Source organism: Maniola jurtina, chromosome 13, assembly GCF_905333055.1.
Source record: "Maniola jurtina chromosome 13, ilManJurt1.1, whole genome shotgun sequence".
NCBI lineage: Eukaryota > Metazoa > Arthropoda > Insecta > Lepidoptera > Nymphalidae > Maniola > Maniola jurtina.
The window spans coordinates 927,108-949,266 of NC_060041.1; the positions used below are offsets into that span (position 1 = coordinate 927,108).

General features: G+C 40.2%; 3 protein-coding genes and 1 long non-coding RNA gene across 4 annotated transcripts in view; 2 read left to right on the forward strand and 2 right to left on the reverse strand.

Moving 5' to 3' along the window:
- On the forward strand, window positions 1–19,910 carry LOC123870967 (O-acyltransferase like protein-like). Its single transcript, XM_045914484.1, has 12 exons — window positions 1–265; window positions 1,591–1,727; window positions 8,467–8,615; window positions 9,467–9,675; window positions 11,631–11,824; window positions 12,276–12,439; window positions 12,844–13,029; window positions 13,366–13,542; window positions 13,939–14,089; window positions 19,028–19,211; window positions 19,350–19,489; window positions 19,660–19,910. The coding sequence occupies exons 1-12, from the start codon at window positions 1–3 to the stop codon at window positions 19,858–19,860; spliced, it is 2,157 nt and encodes a 718-aa protein (XP_045770440.1). The 3' UTR covers window positions 19,861–19,910.
- On the forward strand, window positions 3,251–6,073 carry LOC123870658. Its single transcript, XR_006797119.1, has 3 exons — window positions 3,251–3,261; window positions 5,846–5,848; window positions 6,015–6,073. It is a non-coding gene; the product is annotated as an uncharacterized LOC123870658 (long non-coding RNA).
- Window positions 15,536–22,159, reverse strand: part of LOC123870656 (alpha-ketoglutarate-dependent dioxygenase alkB homolog 7, mitochondrial) — a 16,735-nt gene continuing 10,111 nt past the window's right edge. Inside the window, exon 7 of the mRNA XM_045914005.1 lies at window positions 15,536–15,557. The gene's annotated coding sequence lies outside the window, so the exon portion shown is untranslated. The remainder of the gene's footprint in view (window positions 15,558–22,159) is intronic.
- Window positions 21,028–22,159, reverse strand: part of LOC123870657 (small nuclear ribonucleoprotein Sm D3) — a 2,102-nt gene continuing 970 nt past the window's right edge. Inside the window, exon 2 of the mRNA XM_045914006.1 lies at window positions 21,028–21,858. Coding sequence (XP_045769962.1) covers window positions 21,776–21,858 — 83 coding nt within the window. The 3' untranslated portion in view covers window positions 21,028–21,775. The remainder of the gene's footprint in view (window positions 21,859–22,159) is intronic.

Here is a 22,159-nt window from a genome sequence, read left to right on the forward strand (position 1 = left end):
ATGTCGCCGGCTAGAATAGTCGCCCTCGCGTTCCTAACCGCCTGCGCTAACGCCGACACTCGGGCCGCACCCGAGAACAACTATAAAAATGACAATGACATTTTTTACAAGCTAAAAAGTGACGCTGTCACTGATACCGCACCTCACAGTGATACGAATAATTTCAGTTTTGGAAACAGTGCTTTGTTGGATGATGGTGTTAAAAACCGTGTGAACACGGATGGTGGTTTGGATTTGGATGACGGGATTATTTACAGATTGAGCGGTAGGTATTTTTTTAAATTAATAATCTCGTATAATCTACACCAATAAAGAGGTAAAGTTTGTGAGTTTGTGAGTTTGTTTGTAGGAAGTAATCTCTAGAACTACTGAACCAATTATCAAAATTCTTGCACCAGTATAAAGCCACGTTATTCCTGAATGACAAAAACTTTTTATTTTCAAAAAAATAGAGATGCCTACGAAAATTTTAATAATTAAGAAGATAATTAAGAATAATTAAGTCGGAAAAAGTGGAAGCTACTTACCCGTAAAAATCCGGGGCGGATCGCTAGTTTATGATATTTCTGTGGGAATTTAACTAGACGCTAGTATTCGCTAAGTTTCAGGAATATAAACTGTAACTGGAGGGTTTCGAATAGAAAAAGAAAGATTTTTATTCAAAAATATAAACTTTACAAGTGTTTTTGAATTCTCAGAAGAATCTGGTTCGGAATGCCTTTCCGACTGGAAAGAATGCCTTTCGTTAAAATCGGTTAAAATATGAGTCTTTTGAAATATCGTGGAAACTCTTTGATTTTCTGGGACAAAAAGTAGCCTATGTCCGTCCCCACGGTGTAAGTAATAAAACCAACTTACTTACTACTATAACAGTACTAAGTACTCATACTCAGTAGAGGAGATTCGTTCTCAGTAGTATACCGGTGATGCGTTAAGATGATGATACTAATTATAGATTTGTGCCTCCTGTGACAATAAGTAAAAAATCAACACTTTACAGAAGAGCAAAAACAAGATTTAAAAATGAATTTGTCTTTCAGCGGTCATTCTGATAGGCACCCTTGTCTTTTCAGCTCCAGAGTTGAATCCTCTTATGAGAAAAAAATGGTTTCAGCTACAAGGACGTATTCTGCCGTCCTAACGAAGAGAGCAATAACTAGGTTTCGACTACTTTCGAGATATTCGCGGTTATGATTAGCTACTTACAAATCGTAATATTACATATTGCAGTTTTGATAACCAACAGCGAAAATATAGAGCTCATTTTCCTGATTACGGATATGGTCTTAAGTCAATTTGCCCAAAAACTCGACATATTGCACTCTTTGTTAGGACGGCAGTATTGGTCCACGCATTGCCGTCCAAGGAAAACGAACTTTTCACTGTAACACGTCAAGATTTGCTTTCGCCAGCCAGCTCCGGCTGAATTTTTATAAATTACGGGAGCTTAATTTTATTTACCCCGTATTTTACTTTCGTAATTACGGGCTTCTGTATTACCATACCCTCAAATACGAGGTAACCCGTAAAATACTAGGCATCTGGCAACTTTATTCACATCGTCCTAAACCTAGAAATCGTTTGTTGAAGATGAGGAGTACTACGAAATGCCCCGACTTTTCCACCTGGACGAATACGTGGGCTGTCTGGCGTTGCAAGGCTCCTACTGCCTTGGCAGCTTCGAGTTGTCACCCAATGGATATAACCCTCTTTTCAACACTATGCAGGTGAGCCAACCCCTTTGTTATTTAAAGAGTTTGAAAACGTAACTGTTGAGTTTCTTGCCGGCTCTGCTCAGTACAATTTGCTTTCCGAATCGGTGGTAGAGTCGTAGACGTAGAACGTCTTTTTGTTTTAAATTTATAGACTATCCTTAGGCTGCAATCAGACTTGCTATAGCAAGTGATGATACAGGCCAACATGGAGTGGGCTTACCTAGAAGATGCCTATTCACTCTTGACTTGAAGATGCCAATATTAACATTGGAGGGGAAAACTGATGCCAGAAGGGCTTTCATATCGGAGCGTATGGGTCTCCTGTCATTATGAGAAAGGTTTAAGCCGTAGTCCGCCACGCTGGCCCAGTGCGGATTGGTAGACTTTACGAACCTTTGAAAACATTATGGAGAACTCTCAGGCATGCAGGTTTCTTCACGATGTTTTCGTTCGTTAAAGCAAGTGACATTTTAATTGCTTAAAACGCGCATACCTACTAGTCACTCCGTAGAAGTTAGAGATGCGTGGTCGGGATCGAACCCCGAACTTCCCGAATTGGAGGCCGACGTCCTAACCTAATTGGAGGCTATGACCGCTGTAGCAAGGAGTAGGTCATAGTAGGTCACTGCACGCATTCTGTCCAAATACTTATCTTAAATTGACCGAGAATCCTTATCTGTTGCAATTATGCCTTTCACTTCGTAATAATCTCGAGAGAATCGGAACAATACGAATATTTACTTATCTACGTAGGTACTTGTTGTATAATTACTTATTGCAAAGGAATTCCTACGATATTTAGACCAAAACGAGGAGTAGGTACAACCAACGCAAATACCCTTTCTAGATTTCTGTACCTGAAGGGTGCCCACGGGACCCTATTACTATAAGGCTCCGCTGTCCGTCCGTCCGTCTGTCTGTCAGCGGGCTGTATCTCGTAAACCATAATAGGTAGAGTCCTGCACAGAATGTATGTTTCTATTGCCGCTATAACAAAAAGTAGGCATAGGCAAAGTAGGCTAAAAATTACATGGATGGTACGGAGCCCTTCCTGTGCGACTCCGGCTCGCACTTGACCGATTTTTTAATCCCTACATAGTACAAAACAAACTGTACGCTTAGATCTTTTAAACTATGCAACGGATTTTAATGCAGTTTTCAACAATAAATAGAGTGATTCATGAGGAAGGCTTACCTGTTTTGAATTGATTTGTTGAAATATGACAATACTAGCCGATGCCCGCGACTTCGCCCGCGTGGATTTAGGTTTTTTGAAATCCTGTGGGAACTCTTTGATTTTCCGGGATAAAAAGTAGCCTATGTGCTAATCCAGGATATTATCTATCTGCATTCCAAATTTCAGCCAAATCCGTTGGAAGAAATCAAGCCGACTGAGAGCTTTCATCGTAAATGGTGTCTTATTCTTTTAAAATTCGAGAATAATATTAGTGTGATAGATGCCAATAAATTAATCTTATTTCAAAATAGATAACAAACTTTTGATAAAAAGTATATTATTATTGTATGACACAATATAAATATAGAAGTAAGCGAATTAAAGCAAGCTCCGCTGTTTCTGTGTCACGAGACTGGTTATTGATCAACATACCTATTGTCATTTTGTATGCAACGGAAATATTTTAAGATCAAAGATTTAAAAAAAATCGAAAGTGAAGCTTTCGCGGACGAAGTCGCGGGTATCACCTGTTACACATATACCTACAACACTAGATGATGCCCGCGACTTCGTTTAGGTTTAAAAAATCCCGTGGAAACTTTTTGATTTTACGGGATAAAAAGTAGCGATCTCGTTTACATGAATTTAGGTTTTGAAAAATCTCGTGGTTAACTTTTTTATTTTATGAAGAAGCCTATATACAGGATGTTTGGTAATTAGTATATAAAGACAACACGTACCCATGCTGCTTTGATCTGGTAAATACAATGCTGAAGTATAATGACGAAATAAAATTATAAAAATTTCCATACATTTTTTTTTTAAATTCATGTCAAAGTTTTCATGACCGTAACGTGCCCTTACTCACTGAGATCGTTGGCCATCTTTAGATAGGTCGAGGCCAACGATCTCAGTGAGTTATGGCACGTTAGGGCCATGAAAACTTGGACATAAAAAAAAAAAATTGTATGGAAATTTTTATAATTTTATTTCGTTATTTTACTTCAGCATTGTATTTATTAGAGCAAAGTAGCATGGGTACGTGTCGTCATTATATACGAATTACCGAACATCCTGTATAGGTAGGTACATCTCTTGAATGCAAGCTATTGCAGCTGTTATAGTATCTTCTCATGTGTTTATAGTTCAACCACGTGGATAACTTCGGTTAATTACTTATTTATTATTCAAAGGTATTGGTTTTTTTTTTTGATAAATGAAATTACGTCATACTTTATTATATTTTTGTCAGCTCGTTTTCTTGTTTATTTGTTTAAACTTCAATTAAAATAAATAAAGTTTGTTTTCAGTTTCCATCCTTAAAACCTTAAACCGACGTGCTTAATTAAAAAAATAGGCCTAGTTTAAGTTATTACTTGCATGCAACGTGATATTATGTTGATTGCTTCTTATTGGTTCTTTGTAATAGGTAGTTAGGTGGGTATTAATCTCAAAGATCTTTAATAGGTTTAAGGTTATTTTGTAATTGAAGAGCTGGCGCACAAAACGGTGTAGGTGATTAGAATTCTGATCAATATTTTTTTTTTCTTTAATCAGGCCGTTTTTGGTCCACAAATCTGAAATAATTTTCAAGCAAAACAGCTTTAAACTAGCCATACTGTTTAGTCCAAAGTTTCATCTTGAATACAGACCTTAACTGATTTCCATTGCTAACAGAAAACGGCGTAAAACTGTGCTAATATGGAGCCCAAAGTTCGTGATTTCGATCAAAATAGTTCAGCTACAGTAAAGTTTCAACAGATTCCATTCAGATTTTTTGCTCCTTCTGTAAAATTTTATATGATGCAATTACACCTATGCAATGTTTTCACCAGCTCCTCAATACTAAATAACTGGCTTATGACCGGGACTTCATCAGTGTGGACTACACATATTTCAAACCCCTATTTTACCCCGTCAGAATTTAGTTTAGTGTGTCGAATTCGCATTGCCCAATACTAAGACGGCAAATGATTTTAATTTAATGGTAAATAATGATATGTTGAAAGTAGAAGAAACTACCGTGTTCCTAGGGATAACTTTAGATGCAAAGCTTCAATGGAACGCCCATATATCAACACTTGCTGGTAAACTCAGCTCTGCTGCTTACGCTGTTAGAAAGATTCGACAGATAACTGATGTGGAAACTGCAAAAATTGTATATTTTGCCTATTTTCACAGTATTATGTCTTACGGAATCTTACTATGGGGTAAAGCGGCAGATATTGGAAAAATTTTCGTATTACAAAAAAGGGCAATACGCGCAATCTATAATTTAAAACCGCGCGATTCCCTACGAGAGAAATTTAAGGAAATAGGTATTCTTACAGTAGCTTCTCAATATATTTACGCTAATATAATTTTTGTTCGACAAAACATTCATAGTTACAAAAAAATCGGTGATTTCCACGACCGGCAAACTAGAAACCGTGATAGGCTCGCATATCCTACGCTCCGCCTCAGGAAAGTTGGAAAATCGTTTGTGGGAATGAGTGTAATATTTTATAATAAAATTCCACAATCAATTTTGGACTTGCCTTTACACAAGTTTAAAAAATCTATTAAAAGTATGCTCCTGAAAAAAGCTTATTATACAATCGAAGATTATGTAAATGACAAAAAAGCTTGGATTTGATGCGCTCCAGCAATACACGGCGCTGCAATTGCTTGTATACAGTATGGCATATTATTGTAAATTGTACATTTGAAAAGAGCAACCGCCGAGTTTCTTGCTGGTTCTTCTCGGTAGGAACAGCATTCCGAACCAGTGGTAGATTATTTTGACGATTCAAAAGCACTTGTAAAAGTTTAATTGAATAAAAATAATTTGAATTTGAATTTGAATTTCAGGGGTTGAATTATCAAAAATCCTTTCTTAATAATTTTAATTCTTTTTCTCGTAATAGCTATCTGCCCGATCCGTCCACTAGTTTGAGCTGTGTTGATAGATCAGTCAGTTTATCCTTAATTTCAAAAAATTCTTTCTGAGTGGGGTACAGAGATAAGACGGAAGTGGTTACAGTGTAGGTATTTACCGTACCGGAAACTGAAAGATTTACATTATTCAATAAACTTTGCATTGAATTGCATTTTCAAAGGTCGAACTAACTAGATTGCTGTAGGAAACTGTAGGTCGATCCCGGAAAACCTGCATCAATCATTATTACAATCGCAATTGCTGTGATTAATTGAATTTATGGTATTCTTGTTGCAACAATGCATCGTAGCTAATAGTGAGCGAGTTCGGCCAATCAGAGGTGATTGCGATCGTGACACTGTATAGCTATCCTTTGCCGTAATTGAGCTAAGTACGGGTTATTATTCGCCGAAACGATGTTGATGAAAGGCACTCAGATTATTTTTTATATTATCTTTATAAGACACTTTGACTAACATTGTAGGAATTCAACATTTTGAACCTGAAGGACATAAACGCCTATCCTTAACCCTTGAAATTATGCAAAGAAATTCCTTTTATAATCTACTAGCTGATGCCCGCAGCTTCGCCCGCGTGGATTGGTCAGATCCCCTGCAGCATCAGGATTGAGGAGTTGGAATCCAAATTTTTTATGAAACAATGTCGCAAAGTTCCTCTATCGATTAAAAAAGAAATCACGCAAATCGGTTCAGAAATATCGGAGATTTCGGTGTACATAGGTAGAAAAACACAACTCCCTTCTTGAAAGTCGGTCAAAAAAGTAGCCTATGTTACACCCTGGTCAATCCTCTACTTGTATGTGAAAATCCCGTTAAAATCGGTTCAGCCGTTCCGAAGATTAGCCTTTTCAAACAGACAGACAGACAGACAGACAGACAAAAATTTTAAAAACGTGTGATTCAGTTATGGTATCGTTCAAATAACCATTTGACCTTAATAGGTATGTGGTAGTTATTTCGAAATTACAGACAGACACTCCAATTTTATTTATTAGTATAGATACAAGGAATAAGGCTAAATTTTCCGAAATTCCCTCGGGATAAGGAATAAAGAGGATTTATATTTTAACCAAGCTGCGGGCATAGACTATAGAGCTAGGCTGCGGATGCTCGCTAGGAAAAATAGTATACTTTAGATTAGACTCGACCTTCTGAATTAGGTTTTTCACTCGTATCATTATTTCACTATCTGTTCGTGATATTAGGGCCACAAATACTGCATTTCTTTGCGCATTTCAGCGAGAAGCTACTGGTTTACCAAACTAAATATATATGTATAAGGAAAATTATTACTTAGTATATATGTACGGACGACACGCGGAACTAACGTTGCATGGCATTGCAAGAAAAGTTTGTGCAAGAACTAATGAATCGAGCATTGAAGCACTATAATTTACCTACTTTTTTTCCAAAAAAATCGCAATATGAAGACAGTTTCACCATTTTCGTTAGTAGTTCCGCTCCGATAACAGGAATTGCGTTCAGAAACGTGTAATGTTAATTAATGTGCCCGCGCCGAATTTCATTACCAACCAATTAAACAATATACCTTTCCAATATTGATGAAAGAAACATTATCCACGAACAGCCCATACGCAAAATTTACTGTCTGACTACTGCTGATATATACAAGTGTAAATTTATAACACCCCCGACAAGTGAAGGTTACAGTAACTAGGAAAGAGCTGATAACTTTCAAACGGCTGAACCGATTTTCTTGGATTATAGCTAAGAAAACTCTCGATCAAGCCACCTTTCAAACAAAAAAAAAACTAAATTAAAATCGGATCATTGGTTTAGGAGCTACGATGCTACAGACAGTTACACAGATACACACGTCAAACTTATAACACCCCTCTTTTTGGGTCGGGGGTTAAAAAGCACAGCTCAAACTACTGGACAGATCAGGCTGACAGGCATGCAGATAACTAGGTACTATGACGTATTCCAAGCATGTAAGCTATCAAAGTTGTACTGGTGTCGTCATCAGTACAACAGTCTAGCCATCAGTACAATACTTTGACAGCTCCTAGGTATATCTCGGCAATGTTTGCAAATTTTACCTAATACAATAGTTGTTTGTATTGATGCCAGCTATTGATTAATTACAGGTTTTATGCCTAGCCACTGTTTTGAAATAAAAAGAAAATGACGAGCATGTGGGTAGGCCAGGCTCCATACTAAAATATTCAAACCCCTTTCAACCTCCAAAAACCAAAATAAAGGTGTGAAATTTGTATCACAAAAAATACTTGTATAGGTCCCTGGGCAAAACCTTGCATGTAAATGCTAGTCCATACTAATGTTATAAATGCGAGAGTGTGTCTGTCTGTCTGTCTGCTACCTTTTCACGGCAATAGTTTAACCGATTCTGATGAAATTCGGTACAGGGTTAGCTTATATCCCGGGGATGGACATAGGGTACTTTTTATCCCGGAAAATGCCACGGGGTTCATAAAAAACCATCAGCTTAACCGATTTGTATGAAATTTGGTACCGAGGTAGCTCTGGTCCCTGTAATTGACATAGGCAACTTTTTATTCCGGAAAATCAAATAGTTCCCACGGGATCGTTAAAAACCAAAATCCACGCGGGCGATGCCGTGGGCATCCTCTAGTTTTAGTATAATTTTGGCAGCGCTACTCAGCCAACTGGGTGGACAACTACAACCACACTCGGCTGCACCGCGGGCTCTGCCTGCATCGCAGCTGCTCGCCCGCGCCGCCCGCGCCGCCCGCGCCGCCGGACAACCGCTCTACGTTGACTCAAGCACAGCTTGAAGCGTGGTAAGCTATGATCTTTATTCTTTTCTCTATAGGAAAACAAACAATATTAATAGTTTTGGAAAAAAGATTGGTTGTCTGTAAAGTCGGTTTACTGACGATAGTTGAACGTGACAACAAAGGCCGATTGTGCTTATTTGTCGCTCGTTCCGCGCTCTCGCTTCCACTTCAAGCCTTACATGGAACGCCTCAGAGCGAGGTAACGCCGCATGAGTCATGTTTTTTCGTGCGTGCAGCCGGCTCTATCGAATTATAAGACGTTGTCACATCAAAAATCGATAAAAAGGTACATCAATCCGTTGAAAGGTTTTAAGATTATAAAGAATCCTACATACAGGTTGAAATGGGAACCGGGGTGGGGTTGCCCCGCACAACCATTGCGCTAACCCGCTGTGGGTGAGCGCGGGTGACGTGTGGGTGTGCGGGGCGTCCCCCCACTTTTTCCCCAATTGCCATCTCAACCTGTCGCATACTGAGGTAATAAATAGGGGTTGCAACATGCTCTCTTCAACCTAATTACCGCCCAAAATAGTACTGCTACGGTGCTCATGGGTCTAGGTTCCAAATGTAGATATATGCTCTCTTTTAAATAATTGCCATCACTCAGTAAGCCAAATAATCTATAAACAGTCACCCAAAATAAATTTGACAGCGTATTCTTTTTTTCTGCCATAAAGCTCCAATATAATATAATGGCAGCTTTAATGCTACTACCGTCTAGCCTATGGCCTATTCTTGATGAGGCCCAAAAATAAATATTTAGCGGGGATGAGTGAATAGCAGGTAGGCATGCAATATCTGTCTCGAAAGGATCCCCTTTAAACTCAATGATTTTATGAGGACTATTTCACCAGGTTTACGTCATGCGTGAACGCAACCACCATGTCGGCATACAACCTGTCAGCTCGCCTGTACCACCTGGACTACTGCAGGCGAGGTCCTGAACGCCCCGTGCCCCTCAACGCGAATGAGAGAGGGTTCGCTGGTCTCCTGGCGGTGCTCTTTGGACTGGCCACTATCAGCACCGTGCTGGATTTGACCTTGGCTGATCACGCCAAGAAGGGTGAGTCTATTTCCCTAGGTTTCTGTCTTGTCGATATATAATCTGTCAGGCCATCTCCAGCTGGACTACTGCAGGCGAGGTCATTAACACCTCGTATCCTCAACGCAAAAGAGTGAGCTTTCACTGGTCTCCTGGCGCCTAGTGATGCTCTTTGTACTGTCATTGACTAATCGCGCTAAGGAGGGTGAGTCTCTACTTTTCACTAGGTTTTCGTCGTCAAAAAATAAGAGAAGACCCATTGGACACAACCTATCATATTTATTCATAGAACTCAGGATCTGTAACGTGCTTTCATCATCATCATCATTGTCAACCGATAGACGTCCACTCCTATCTGCTGGACATAGGTAGGTCACACACACGCCACGTTGACTCTTTTGATGTCGTCTGTCCACACTCCACATAGCTGTTATCCAACGCTGCAATTATTTTCGGTCGAGGTTGCCATATCAGCACCTTAGGAGTTGGGACCCCGACGACTAGACGGCCTATGTACCCTGCAAAATGCCCGTTGCCACTTCAGCTTCGCAACCCGTTTTAGTGTCATGGAAGCTATGGGTAAATAAAAATCGCACTCTCCTCTGACATATTAATGAAGAAAGAAGAGCAATTCATCGTTCCGCAAACCGCGCTCGCCGGGCGACGACCCATAGGCCATTACATAACCAGTTATTAACTTAAACGAGGCTAAAAGCATATTTCGTGAGCACAGGTGAATTAATAGACAATCTTGCGTTTATTCTAATCTCGCGAAATATTAAAAAAATATTATTTACCTACTAGATGATTTAGGTTTTTAAAAATCCCGTGGGAACTTTCGATTTCCCATCGCTGCCACACTACTGAGCAACGTATTTTCAGCATCAGAAGGGTTTGACTAAAGATTTCCTCTACCACACTGGCTAAGGGCGGACTGACAGACTTCAGACACCGCCGAGAACATTATGGAGAACTCTCAGGAATGCAGGTTTTCTCAAGATGTTTTTGTTTAAAACGCTAATAACCCCAAAAAGTAGGGGGAGAGTGGCCGGGATCGAACTCTCAACCTCCCGAAAAGACGGCCAACGTGTTAACCAGTACGCTATCACCGCTTCATAATAGACAAAATAGGTAGATTTTGTAAAAATATCGACACAAAGCCGGTGTTGTGTGTAGCTCCTTGCAGGAGACCTTTGTCCTTTGCGGACAAAGGTGTGGACGGTGAAGGCAGAGAAAGAATAACTCCCAGTAAATGCAATCACAACCAGTTATAAAAGCCAAAGGTTAAATGTTAGTAACTTAATGCGAAAACCGGCCTACAATCTGGGTTAAAATAACAAACAGACATAGGAGCTAATTCTAAGGGCCGACGAATACAGACTGAGGGAATGGAGTCGAAACCAAACAAAAAAAAAACTAAATTAAAAATTGGTTCATTAGTTTAGGAGCTACGATGCCACAGACAGATACACAGATACAGGATTTATAAAAAACAAATCCACGTGAACATTAGTCGCGGGTATCAGATGGTTATTGATAAGGTTGGGCAAGCATTATTTAAAATAATTCCTCAAGTCGATAGATAGCATATTTGTTCGAATAAAAGACATCAACGCGTTGCATCGATTTCGGTAACATTTTAACATAATAATTAAATATTATCGATTCGCTAATAACGTGTTACGCGATCCAGTAACACACTGACCGCGTTTTATTTCAATAACACTCAACGTTTGTAATAATGCTGTTTAATTTTTAGAGTTCCGTAACTCAAAAGCAAATAAGGAGCCCTTATGGGATCACTTCGTTCTGTCTGTCTGTTCGTCTGTCGTGTCTGTCAAGGACCTATAGGGTACTTCCCGTTGACCTAGAATCATGAAATTTGGCAGGTAGGTAGGTCTTATAGCACAAGTAGGCAAAAGAAAAAAATATCCGAAGCGCACGCCTGTATCAATAAAAAAACTTATTGTATCCAGGCTACGGCTGGGCTCTATCCTGGTCAATCCGCTCGTCCTGGCGCGCGCTCACGGCGCCGGCGCCGGCGACGCGGGGCGTGGACTTGCGCACGTTCGACGGCCTGCGGGTCTTCTGTATGCTCTGCGTCATCATCGAGCATGTGTGCTGGCTCGGCACGCTGTCCTACATCGCTGATACACGATCTTACGAACAGGTACCTTGGTTTGTTCTTCAATCACGTCGCAACAGAGCAACGGATTGTTGCGATTTTTTGCGTGGGTATAATTGAAGACCTGGAGAGTGGCATAGGTTACTTTCTATCCCGAAAAATCAAGAAGTTCCCCCGGGATTTTAAAAATATAAATCCAAGCGGATGAAGTCGTAGGCATCAGCTAGTAGTTGGTAAAGTTAATTGGTGTCATAATATCGAACTGCTAAGAAAAAAATATAATCTATGGACAAAAATAAAATGAACATCTGAAAGATTCGAAAATCGATATAAAAAAACATTTTTTGAACTCACTGAAAAATCGTTTCCGGACACAATTACGTAATTTGTTTTTAAACTTCAAGTTCCTCTTATTTGGTTATCCTAGTTTTTTGTAGGATTCCATAAAACTTACAAACGAAGGTGTGCCAATATTGACCCAGCTATCATCTCTCAGATGCGTCGAGCAGGCGACGTGATCTTGATGACGAACAGCACCCTGGTGGTGCAGATCTTCTTCCTGATGGCGAGCTTCCTCCACGCCCACAAGCTGCTAAAGCAGCGTCCACACGAGTCCGCTGTCAGCACCTTCTTCAGCACCATGATCAATAGAATTATCCGGTAAGCACCTACTAAACTCCTCATAACTTCCTCACTCTCCTGATATCACTAGACCTAATTTCGACGGACAGCACGTTCTTGGTGTTAGTCTCCTGCCTTATAGTTAGCTCTCTCCTCCTCCAAGCTGCTGAAGCATACACACGAGTCCACTGTCAGCACCTTCTTCAGCACCATGACCACTGTAATCATTCAGTAAACACCTGCCACTCCTTCTTCTATGCCATTACGCTTATGGTAGAGCGGTCGTAGTCACTGCAGTGCAGTGGTACGCTTGACTACGCTCACTTGGTTTGGTTGTGCTATGGTGCCATCAACCCTCCCTTGAACTAGATCTTGGCCATTGGCGACCTGATAATCTCCAGCCAAAATAACGTCACTCATATTATTAATTTTGTATTAATCAGGATAAGCCCAAGCTACTTCGTAGTCGTCTGGTTCGCCTCGTCCTGGTGGGAGCGCCTGGGCGGGGGGCCACAGTGGCGCCCCCTGGTGTCTTCCGAGGCGGCCGTCTGCAGACACAAATGGTGGACGCATCTGCTGTACCTCAACAACGTGGTGTATCCGGATGAGAAGTGCTTGATACAGACTTGGTAAGTGAAGGAGCGTCTGGTCAGGGGCCACAGAGGCCCCCCTTGGTATCCTGATCCTCCGAAGCGATTTGCCTCCTCGTTTCTAATTCGGGTATGGAACGCTCTTCCCGCATTATTTTTCCTCTCCACTGATAATGTAGGTAAGTAAGATGCCCATTCACACTCGACTTGAAGGCAAGTCAAGAGTGAATGGGCATCTTCAATGCAAGCGCACACCATCTTAGGCTGCAACGTTACTTGCCAGCGGGTCTGATTGCAGCCAAGCGCTAGTCTATAAATTAAAAAAAAACCATCTAGTGATACCTAGGGCAGACTTGCTTATTTTTTTCCCCGCAGGTACCTAGCAGCAGACATGCAGCTGTACGCTGTGGCATTGGCCCTGACTCTGGCTCTGCGCGGTCGTCGCTTCGCAGTGCCAGTTCTGGGCGTCCTGTTTGCAGCTCTAACGGTGATCTGTTTAGTTCTGGCTTACGTCTGGCATCTTGTGCCGACTTATGTGGTGCACCGACCAGAGTGAGTGGAATTTCATTTCATCTTACTTAAATTTTATGGGCTTCCGAAAAACGCTGCTTTTTTCTAATTTTTTTATTTCGTTTAATTTTTCACTTCTTATAAAAAACTTCTTAAAAAAATATGCCGATTCATCTCTCTCTGTTACGTAATCTGAAACAAATGATAAAAATCTCAGTAGGCGCTAACCATTTTGTACCACCAACCAATCACTAAACGTCATGTTTACAAAAAACGTTCGAAATTCAATTTAAAAATGTTTTCAGAAAACTTTCGAAATTAGTAACAGAGCGAGCGCTATACTTACTAATAACTTTTTTCTTAGGGTTAGAGTAGTGTAGTGTAAGAAAAAAAATCAATTTTATCGTCATAGTATATTAAATGTAGTTTATCTTCCAGATCAGTACGTCTCGCGTACAACGGTGACACATCATTCAACGTGCTCTACCAGTCTCCCCTGGGCAACGCCACGGGCGCGCTGGCTGGTCTGCTGCTGGCACATCTCCACCACGCCTTGACGAGGGCTTCAGTGCGCATCACTGACAGCAAAGTAAGTATTCTAGATTTAAAATGAGCCAGCGGGAGAGGTAATAGCCTTTTTTTTTTTTTTTTGTTGACGCTGGGGAATGCATTTACGCATCCCCCCCGGAGGGAGGGTATGTGGGACTCGCCGGCCGAGAGGCGACCGGAATACCCACTAAACCCCAGCGGCGCTACTGCGCGTCGCCTGGCGACTGGGTCACGGGAACGGCCGAAGCAAACAACCGCGACCCAGCCAGCGACGTCTGCCGAGGCAGACCCTCCACCGGGGACCTGCTCGGTCCCCATCAACGCACCTCCGGGACGCACCAACGAAGTGCGTCCCCCGACCTTGGGACGCGCACGTCGCCCGCGTCCCATCCTCCGCTTCATCCACTGTGCCCTCTGCTAGGCAGAGGGACACGCGGAGAAACCTCCCCCCCTGCCAGGTCATTAGCCTTAGCCAACAATATCTCCGAAGAGAAATTATTAGCCATGTTACCGGGGCGCACCGGCCCGAACACTGCTCTTCCCCTCGGACGCATCCAAAAGGGACCAGCAGCATCCAGGCACACTGGGAGGTTACCTGGCTGGCGCCCCAGAGGTAATAGCCTAGGGTTAAGACGTTAGCTTTCCGATCGATGGAGGTTCGATCTTAGGCACGTATCTGGGATGTTCAGAGTTAAATGTGCATTTAAAAGCGGAATTCACATTACTAGATTAGTGGCACGAAATTAATTTCGCGACATTAATTTCATTATCAATAGTCTAATTTCGTAATGCATGGCATCATGAAATTAGACGTTTACACGTGCAATTGATAGTGTACCTAATTAATGTCGTAAAACTAATTTCCTGCCACAAATTTCGTAATGTATATTCCGCTTTTAGCAATTAAATATAATTTGCTTTAATTGTAATGGAAAACATTGTGAGGAAGCCTGCATGCCTCGTGATCTTCATAATGCTCTCATAAATTGTTTACTATGGTCCAAACCAATTAGACTATGGTCTAAGTCTAAACCCTTCTCATTCTGAAAGCCGCGTTCAGTAGTGTGCCAGGCGATGGATTGAAATAATGACGGCTGAAGCCTCTTTGGAGTAAAACTATTTATTTATTTATTTAAGACTAGCTGTGCCCGCGACTTCGTTCGCGTGGAATAGTTTTCGCGCTTTATATAGCCACGGACGCTCAGGCGCGAGGCGCTGTGATTCTTTAAATTGACATAACTTTTTTATTTATGAACCGATTGACATGAAATAAACACTAAATGCTAAGTGAAACTTACTACAATATATTAGTGAAAACCGTATCTAAATCGAATAAGCCGTTTCTGATATTAGCGTGCACAAACACACAGACAAACAGACAAACAGACAAACAGACAAAAAAAAATACAATTTCGGGTTCGGCATCGATATAATAACAACCCCTGCTACTTTTTTTTTATATATTTCCATTGTACAGACACCACTTTTCTACAATTTTATTATATGTAATATAGATAGTCTAAAAGATAAAATGATATAGAAAGTCATAATTACGTCATAATACTTCGTGATCATCAGATAACCTACTCCTACGTCTAGTTCAAGTAATTTTTAATTAAATCATAGCTTTAGTTTTAAGTTAACGTAATTAATTATCACCACTACATCATTGTTTGACAATCAGAAAGTGTACAATCGTACCCAATTTGAATACATGACTTTTCACTTTGAAATACATAATTCAATAATATTTCTTTTTTTTCTGGTTTCGTATTGTGTGTGTTCGTGAGTTTCTTCGTTCCACATGGTTCCACCATAACTTTTAAATGTCAGAACAGATTTGAATGTATGATGTATCTTAAAATACTTGGATACATTAAATTTAGTAGCACTGAGTAGAAACTGTTTCTGTAGGTACCTACAGGTTTTTAATTACTAGGTATTTTGCCCTTTCAGGTAAAAAGCGCACAATTGAGAGAGGTACCAATTTAAGTGGGTGCTTAAGTATTTCTATTTATATCTAACATTCATCCTATTCCTAAGATTAAAGATAATAATAATTATTGCAAGACTGCAGCTGGCTGTAACCGCACGCAATTTACTGCGTAAAGTGCATAATTTGCGCACGCGCAACCGTTATACGAAACACTTTGAGACTAGGAAAGCTTACCTACAAACTACATTAGTTACCAAATTAAACCTTTCAAATTTTTTTTCTCTATTGTTTGTTTGCTTGACTTTTGACTCCAAAAAAGTTATTTTAGAACTACATTAACGCTTGTATAATACGTAATATATTCGGAATTAAATTATTTTTTTTTTTTTTACTTTTTAGTGTTTGTGGTTATTGATGTCGGTTTTTATTCTATTTTTTGAAAATATTTTTGTACCTTTTCTACCAGCACATCATATTTTTAAATATAATTTTTATTACTCTTCGATATAGCGGCAATAAAAAATCACAATGTATGAAAATTTCAGATCTCTACCTATGATAATTCATGAGATTACAGCCCGCTGACAGATTGACAGACAGACGGACAGCAGAGGCCATCGGAGGCTTAGTAATAGAGTCTCTTCGGCAATCTTTGGGTACGAAACCCTAACAAAGATTGCAATTTTCTAGGTACCTACTAGGTTTACCTACTAAACTTATAATTCTATCATAAAGACAACTTTTGTAACTTTATATTATTGCAATTCAGTCGTACAATAAACTTCGTGGCGTAGGTACCTAGCACCATGTTGGCCAATCCTTTTCAAATTTGACCTACTTTAGGTACCTACTTTACCTATCTATAGGTACAAGTACTAACATTCACCAGGGACCTAAGTGAGCACTTAGCAACGTAACTAGACTTTCACTTAGTACCTATTTCAGTACCAGTTGTTATGAAATGCGGACGCCAGATCCCCTGTGATACAACCAATTAAGTTCCTACTGCCGTTTATGTTGGGAAACTAAGATAACATGTCGTTGCATTACTTTGATGGCTTTGATGCCATCTGGCGTAAGAGAACAGCCTTGCCATTGTCTAGAGTCCGTGGAAGCAGCAACAGCATCCTCTGATAGGATGGATGGGATGGTTCTCTGATGGGAAAATTCATGCGAAGGACTAAATTCCTTCTGTTGATTACGTACCTACTTACTAACAGAGGAATTAAGTATTTTGTTACTAAACTCCTTAGGGTATAATTACGAACATAGCTGTTGTATATTTATTGTCACTAGGTACACTAAATGGATTATTATTAAGTTAGTAAACCAGAGGTTATAAAAAGTAATTTATTTAGCTCTCCAGGTTTCATGATAATGTTCATGCGAAAAATCCGTGGGCCCATTGCTCTGTTGCTATAGTAGGTACCTACTCGATAGGTCAAGATGGCAATCGGAGTGGGGACGCCCCGCACACCCTGCCTCATACCCCGATTGCCATCTCGACCTGTCGCCTACAATAGGTACATGATTGAAAGCAACGGCGTGAAAAATGCCCATTCAATAGGAGCCGTTTGTTTTCCCGGGATAAAAAGTAGCTTATGTCACTCCCCAGGTCAAATACCCGTGCAAATCACGTCGATCCGTTGCTCCGTTGCGACGTGATTGAAAGAACAACCAACTTACAAACAAACACACACATCCACTAGGGACCTTAGCTTAGTACGTAATTCTAGACTTTCACTGAATAATTTATTTTTATAAAAGTAGGTACGTACCTACCAGATAATTGCGCCACGCGGATGTCAGATCTCCTTCGATCAAGCAATTACCGCAGTCTATGTAGGTGTTCCTATTGGGGAAACTTCTAAGGTACCTAGCGTTGCACTACTGCCTAACATAATGTAGTTTTTGTAATCTGCTATTAGTATGTTAATAAATTATTGCGACCATCATTACGTTCTCCAAGCTATTTACTTGCTATGAGTCCATAATCAACATTTACTACTTTACTGATGAAATCAAAACTCAGATACGTATCTTTATCCCAAAATCCATACTAATATTATAAATGCGAGAGTGTGTCTGTCTGTCTGTCTGCTACCTTTTCACGGCCCAACAGTTTAACCGATTTTGACGAAAGGTACAGAGTTAGCTTATAAGTATCCGGGGGATGGACTTAGGCTACTTTTTATCCCGGAAAATCAAAGAGTTCCCACAGGATTCCTAAATACCCATCCGCTTAACCGATTTGCATGAATTTTGGAACCGAGGTAGCTTGCGTCCCTGCAATTGACATAGGCAACTTTTTATTCCGGAAAATCAAATAGCTCCCATGGGATCGTTAAAAATCCTCTAGTTTAATGAATAATTAAATGACCCATCCATCTTCCCTCTTCTTCTCCTTCCTTCTTACTTTTCTCCTTTTCCTTCCGGCATATAGGGCCCCGTTGGCACCCTTCCGCTACGGAACCCTAAAAACATACCGACCCCGTTATTGCAGCGTCGCGTAACCATGATGAACTTGCAGTCACTTCCTCGATGTTGGAAAATTGTAGTTCATTTATGCAATTTATATGCCTATGTTCAGATTGCTGTTTCCGTTCATATAACTTATACGTAATATTTGTTTGCACTTACGAACTTTCCGACTACGGGACCGTAAGGCTTAGCACAAGTTATGTGTGTCTTTTGTGGAATACTTAGTTCTCTGTTGGGAGTTCAACCTCGTACGGTTTTAATGAATACGTCAAATAGGATAAGAAATAAAGAAAAATAAAAACAATTCTTTTGTCAAAAGGGAATGATATAGTTTGATTTATTAATAGATTTAATTCTTTTAAATGTTATACCATAAAAATGGTCCTTCGAACCGGATACAAACAATTGAAGCAAAGATCTTGATTAACTTTCGTTTATACTGTTTTTATTCCACTCCACTCTTATGTTTCGTAGCCATGACTTCTTCCTTCTCGCCACCTCTCTCTTTCCTGCGTACTTACATGCCAATGTAAAAACTTCAATCCATGGTGTTGTTCACAGATATTCCGCTGGGTATCAATAGCCGCAGCGCCGGCCGCGCTGTGGTGGGCGGCGCTGTCCCCGCTGACGCTGGGCGAGGGGCCGCCGAGCAGGGCCACCGCGGCGACGCTTGCGGCGCTGGAGCGCCCCGTGTTCACCGTGTTCGTTGCGCTCGCCTTGCTCGGTGCTATCAACGGGCTCAAGTGTACGTACCTTCAAGCTTGTGTCAGATGTTCCGCTGGGCAATAGCCACAGCGTTGCGGCGCTATCGCCACTGGCGCGTGCGGTGCTGACCTCACTATGTTCGACACATGTTATGTTAAAGTTTTTTGTGATATTCCAGCGCCCTGGCGAACATGGCTGTCTCACAGCGGCACGGTGCTGGCACGGTTGTCGTTCGGGGCACTCTTGCTGCACATGCCACTCAACAAGTCCCTGCTAGCTGCCAGACTGGCGCCTGCGCAGCTCGACAGACAGAACGCCGTAAGTGTCGATATTCCAACGCCCTGGCGAACAGACTGTCTCACAGCGGCACACTGATTCACTGGAAATCTGTACCTCTAAGTAAACCGACCGGACGAGCCAAAGCAAAGGAATTAGGTGACTATAATTATAACTACTCGTATTTGAAACGTTAATTATCTCATTGGTAGATTTTCGAGTGGTTCGGCGTAGCAGTAGTGTCGTACGCGGCGGCGCTTCCGCTTGCCCTGCTGGTCGAGCTGCCAGCACAGAGGCTGTACAAGGAGCTGACTGCGCTGTGGAGCCGCCCCGCCGAAGAGCCCAACAACAACAAGCCAGCGTTGGACAAGACTGATTTATGCCCCACACAGTGCAATGGCAACAATAGCTGATCGCCTTACCCTAAATCCATAGGACTAACCCCAGACTAAGGATTATTATAATAGGTCTAGTATGAATTTTTAGGTCGGACGACAAAATTCCGACGAGAAGAGTAAGTACCTAATTAATGGTGTCTAATACATGTCGATTCTATAGATGTATGGTTGCTGTTGGCGTCACGTAGCCGTCCACCTTAATCAGACCGGGTTCACTTTGAGACAGAGAGAGAGCCAGAAGATACGAGAATCAAAAGATAAAAGAGTATCAAAAGATAAGAGAGAGTCAAAAGATGAGAGTCAAAAGATAAGTCTAAAAATGAGAGTCAAAAGAAAACGCGATATAGGCTGTATGGTGTGTACTGCAACGCTGTATGACCTGAATAATTGCACTACATTGCATTTCAAATAGCGACTCTTGTTACAATGCGCTAATTTGAACTTTTTTATGAGGCTAAACCTTCTCTATGATCGACAATCGATATATTTGGTGGTAAGAGGGACGACGGCTATTCTGCCGCACATTGGTTCTTCTGTCTACTAATTGCTTTACGCGCATTAGGACAGCACCCACGCGCAGACACCAAATCTACTGTTCGAACTCTTTTTACGTGACGCCAACAGGTAGGTATGAAATCAGTTAGATTTTGAATAACTAAATATGAACTACGAATGACCCAGCGAGGTAATTTTTAAAATATTTGTTTCATCTAATGCCATTTACCTACCCTAGCAATAATCTATTTGAGTTTAAATAGTTATGGAGCATTTGATACTAAGTATGTTTAAGAAAAAATAAAATAATTGAAGCTTGATTAGTCAAAAAGTACCTGACAAAGCAAAATGTTGAATGTAAAGTTCATCAACTTGTACATTTTTTTTTTCTCCACTCTTCACATGCTACAAAAAATAGATTTACTACGATTCTTTATAATAATACGTAATAACCATATTGTTCAAGAAGATTTTTTATATTTTTAAGATAAAATGATTATGAAAGATAAATTTCTAAGGTAATGCAGTTATTATTGTGAGAAACTTTATTTCAAAATATATTACGGTAGGTACCTAATGATAATTTCGATGTACATATTTTATCTAATTAAAATAAGTACATAAATGAGTGAATGTTATGTTGTAAGAAAAAAGTAAATGTAAGAAAAATAAAAAACTTCTCATACTTGAGACTATTATTTATTAAAACCTTATCACAAATCGCACAGTAGCACTCAACTTACATACAACTTATATTTAAATACTCCAGAAATGTATCAAATAAATGAAAACTGGATGGAAACTAAAACATTAATGATATAGTATGCTTTTTGAAAAAAATCACTTTACAAAAACACTATCCAGCACAATGAATTAAGAGTTTCAATCCATTCTGATAAACCATATTTTATGATTAGGAAAAATATTCAAGTACATACAATTTTTTCCATAATTTACATAGTCCTTGCCATGTACTGTTTTTGTTATGTTAATAAACTAAAAAAAAGCATGATTAAATTTTAAAATCCTTGCCAAGACCTTGATTTTTCTATTTTGAACTTGTGAATTGGGTTTTTTCAATTTATTTGAGTCCTTGCAATACATACTATCATACTATAGTTATACTTAAACTATGAACAACAATATCTAAAGAAATATATAACTCTCATACAATGACAGCTTTTTTGGAACCATAATGCATACCATTATTACCAACATACAGCACAATTAGTAATTACATAGAGAATTTTTGTTGCTTCAAGTTCATATTGGGTATATTATTCATTGCTATTATTTTTAAATGATTTACACATGTGGTGCCATTTTTGAGTTTAATTTACATTTCTTTAGATATTGTTATTCATAGTACTTAAATTATCTTAATAATGGAGTATAGTAAAATTAGGAGGAATTAAACGTAAGTCATGATATATTATTATCGTCTGGAAGGTCCAGAGCCCCCCTGCCAGCCGCCGCGATGTCCTCCCCCTCTACCGCCTGGTCTGCCTCGACCGGCCGCTGAAACAATAAACAAGAAATTTAAAGTAGCTGAAGCATCGTCAACCCATTGCCAGCCACTACTGAGCACAGATATCTCAGAATGAGAAGGGTTTAGGGCATAGTCCACCACGCTGGCCGAGTGCAGATTGGCAGACATCAGACAACTTTGGGAGCATTATGGAACCTTCTCAGACATGCAGGTTTTATTTCACCATTAAAGCAAGTTATGTTTAAAATACAACTTTGAAAAAGTAGAGGCGTGTGCCTGGGATTGAGCACCCAACCCCCACATATGACCATTAACCACAAGGCTATCACC

Coding starts and splice junctions, on each gene's coding strand:
- LOC123870967 (XM_045914484.1), top strand. CDS start 1: ATGTCGCCGGCTAGAATAGTCGCCCTCGCGTTCCTAACCGCCTGCGCT. Junction 8,616..9,466: donor CAAGCACAGCTTGAAGCGTG/GTAAGCTATGAT, acceptor CTATTTCACCAG/GTTTACGTCATGCGTGAACG. Junction 19,490..19,659: donor AGCTCGACAGACAGAACGCC/GTAAGTGTCGAT, acceptor TCTCATTGGTAG/ATTTTCGAGTGGTTCGGCGT.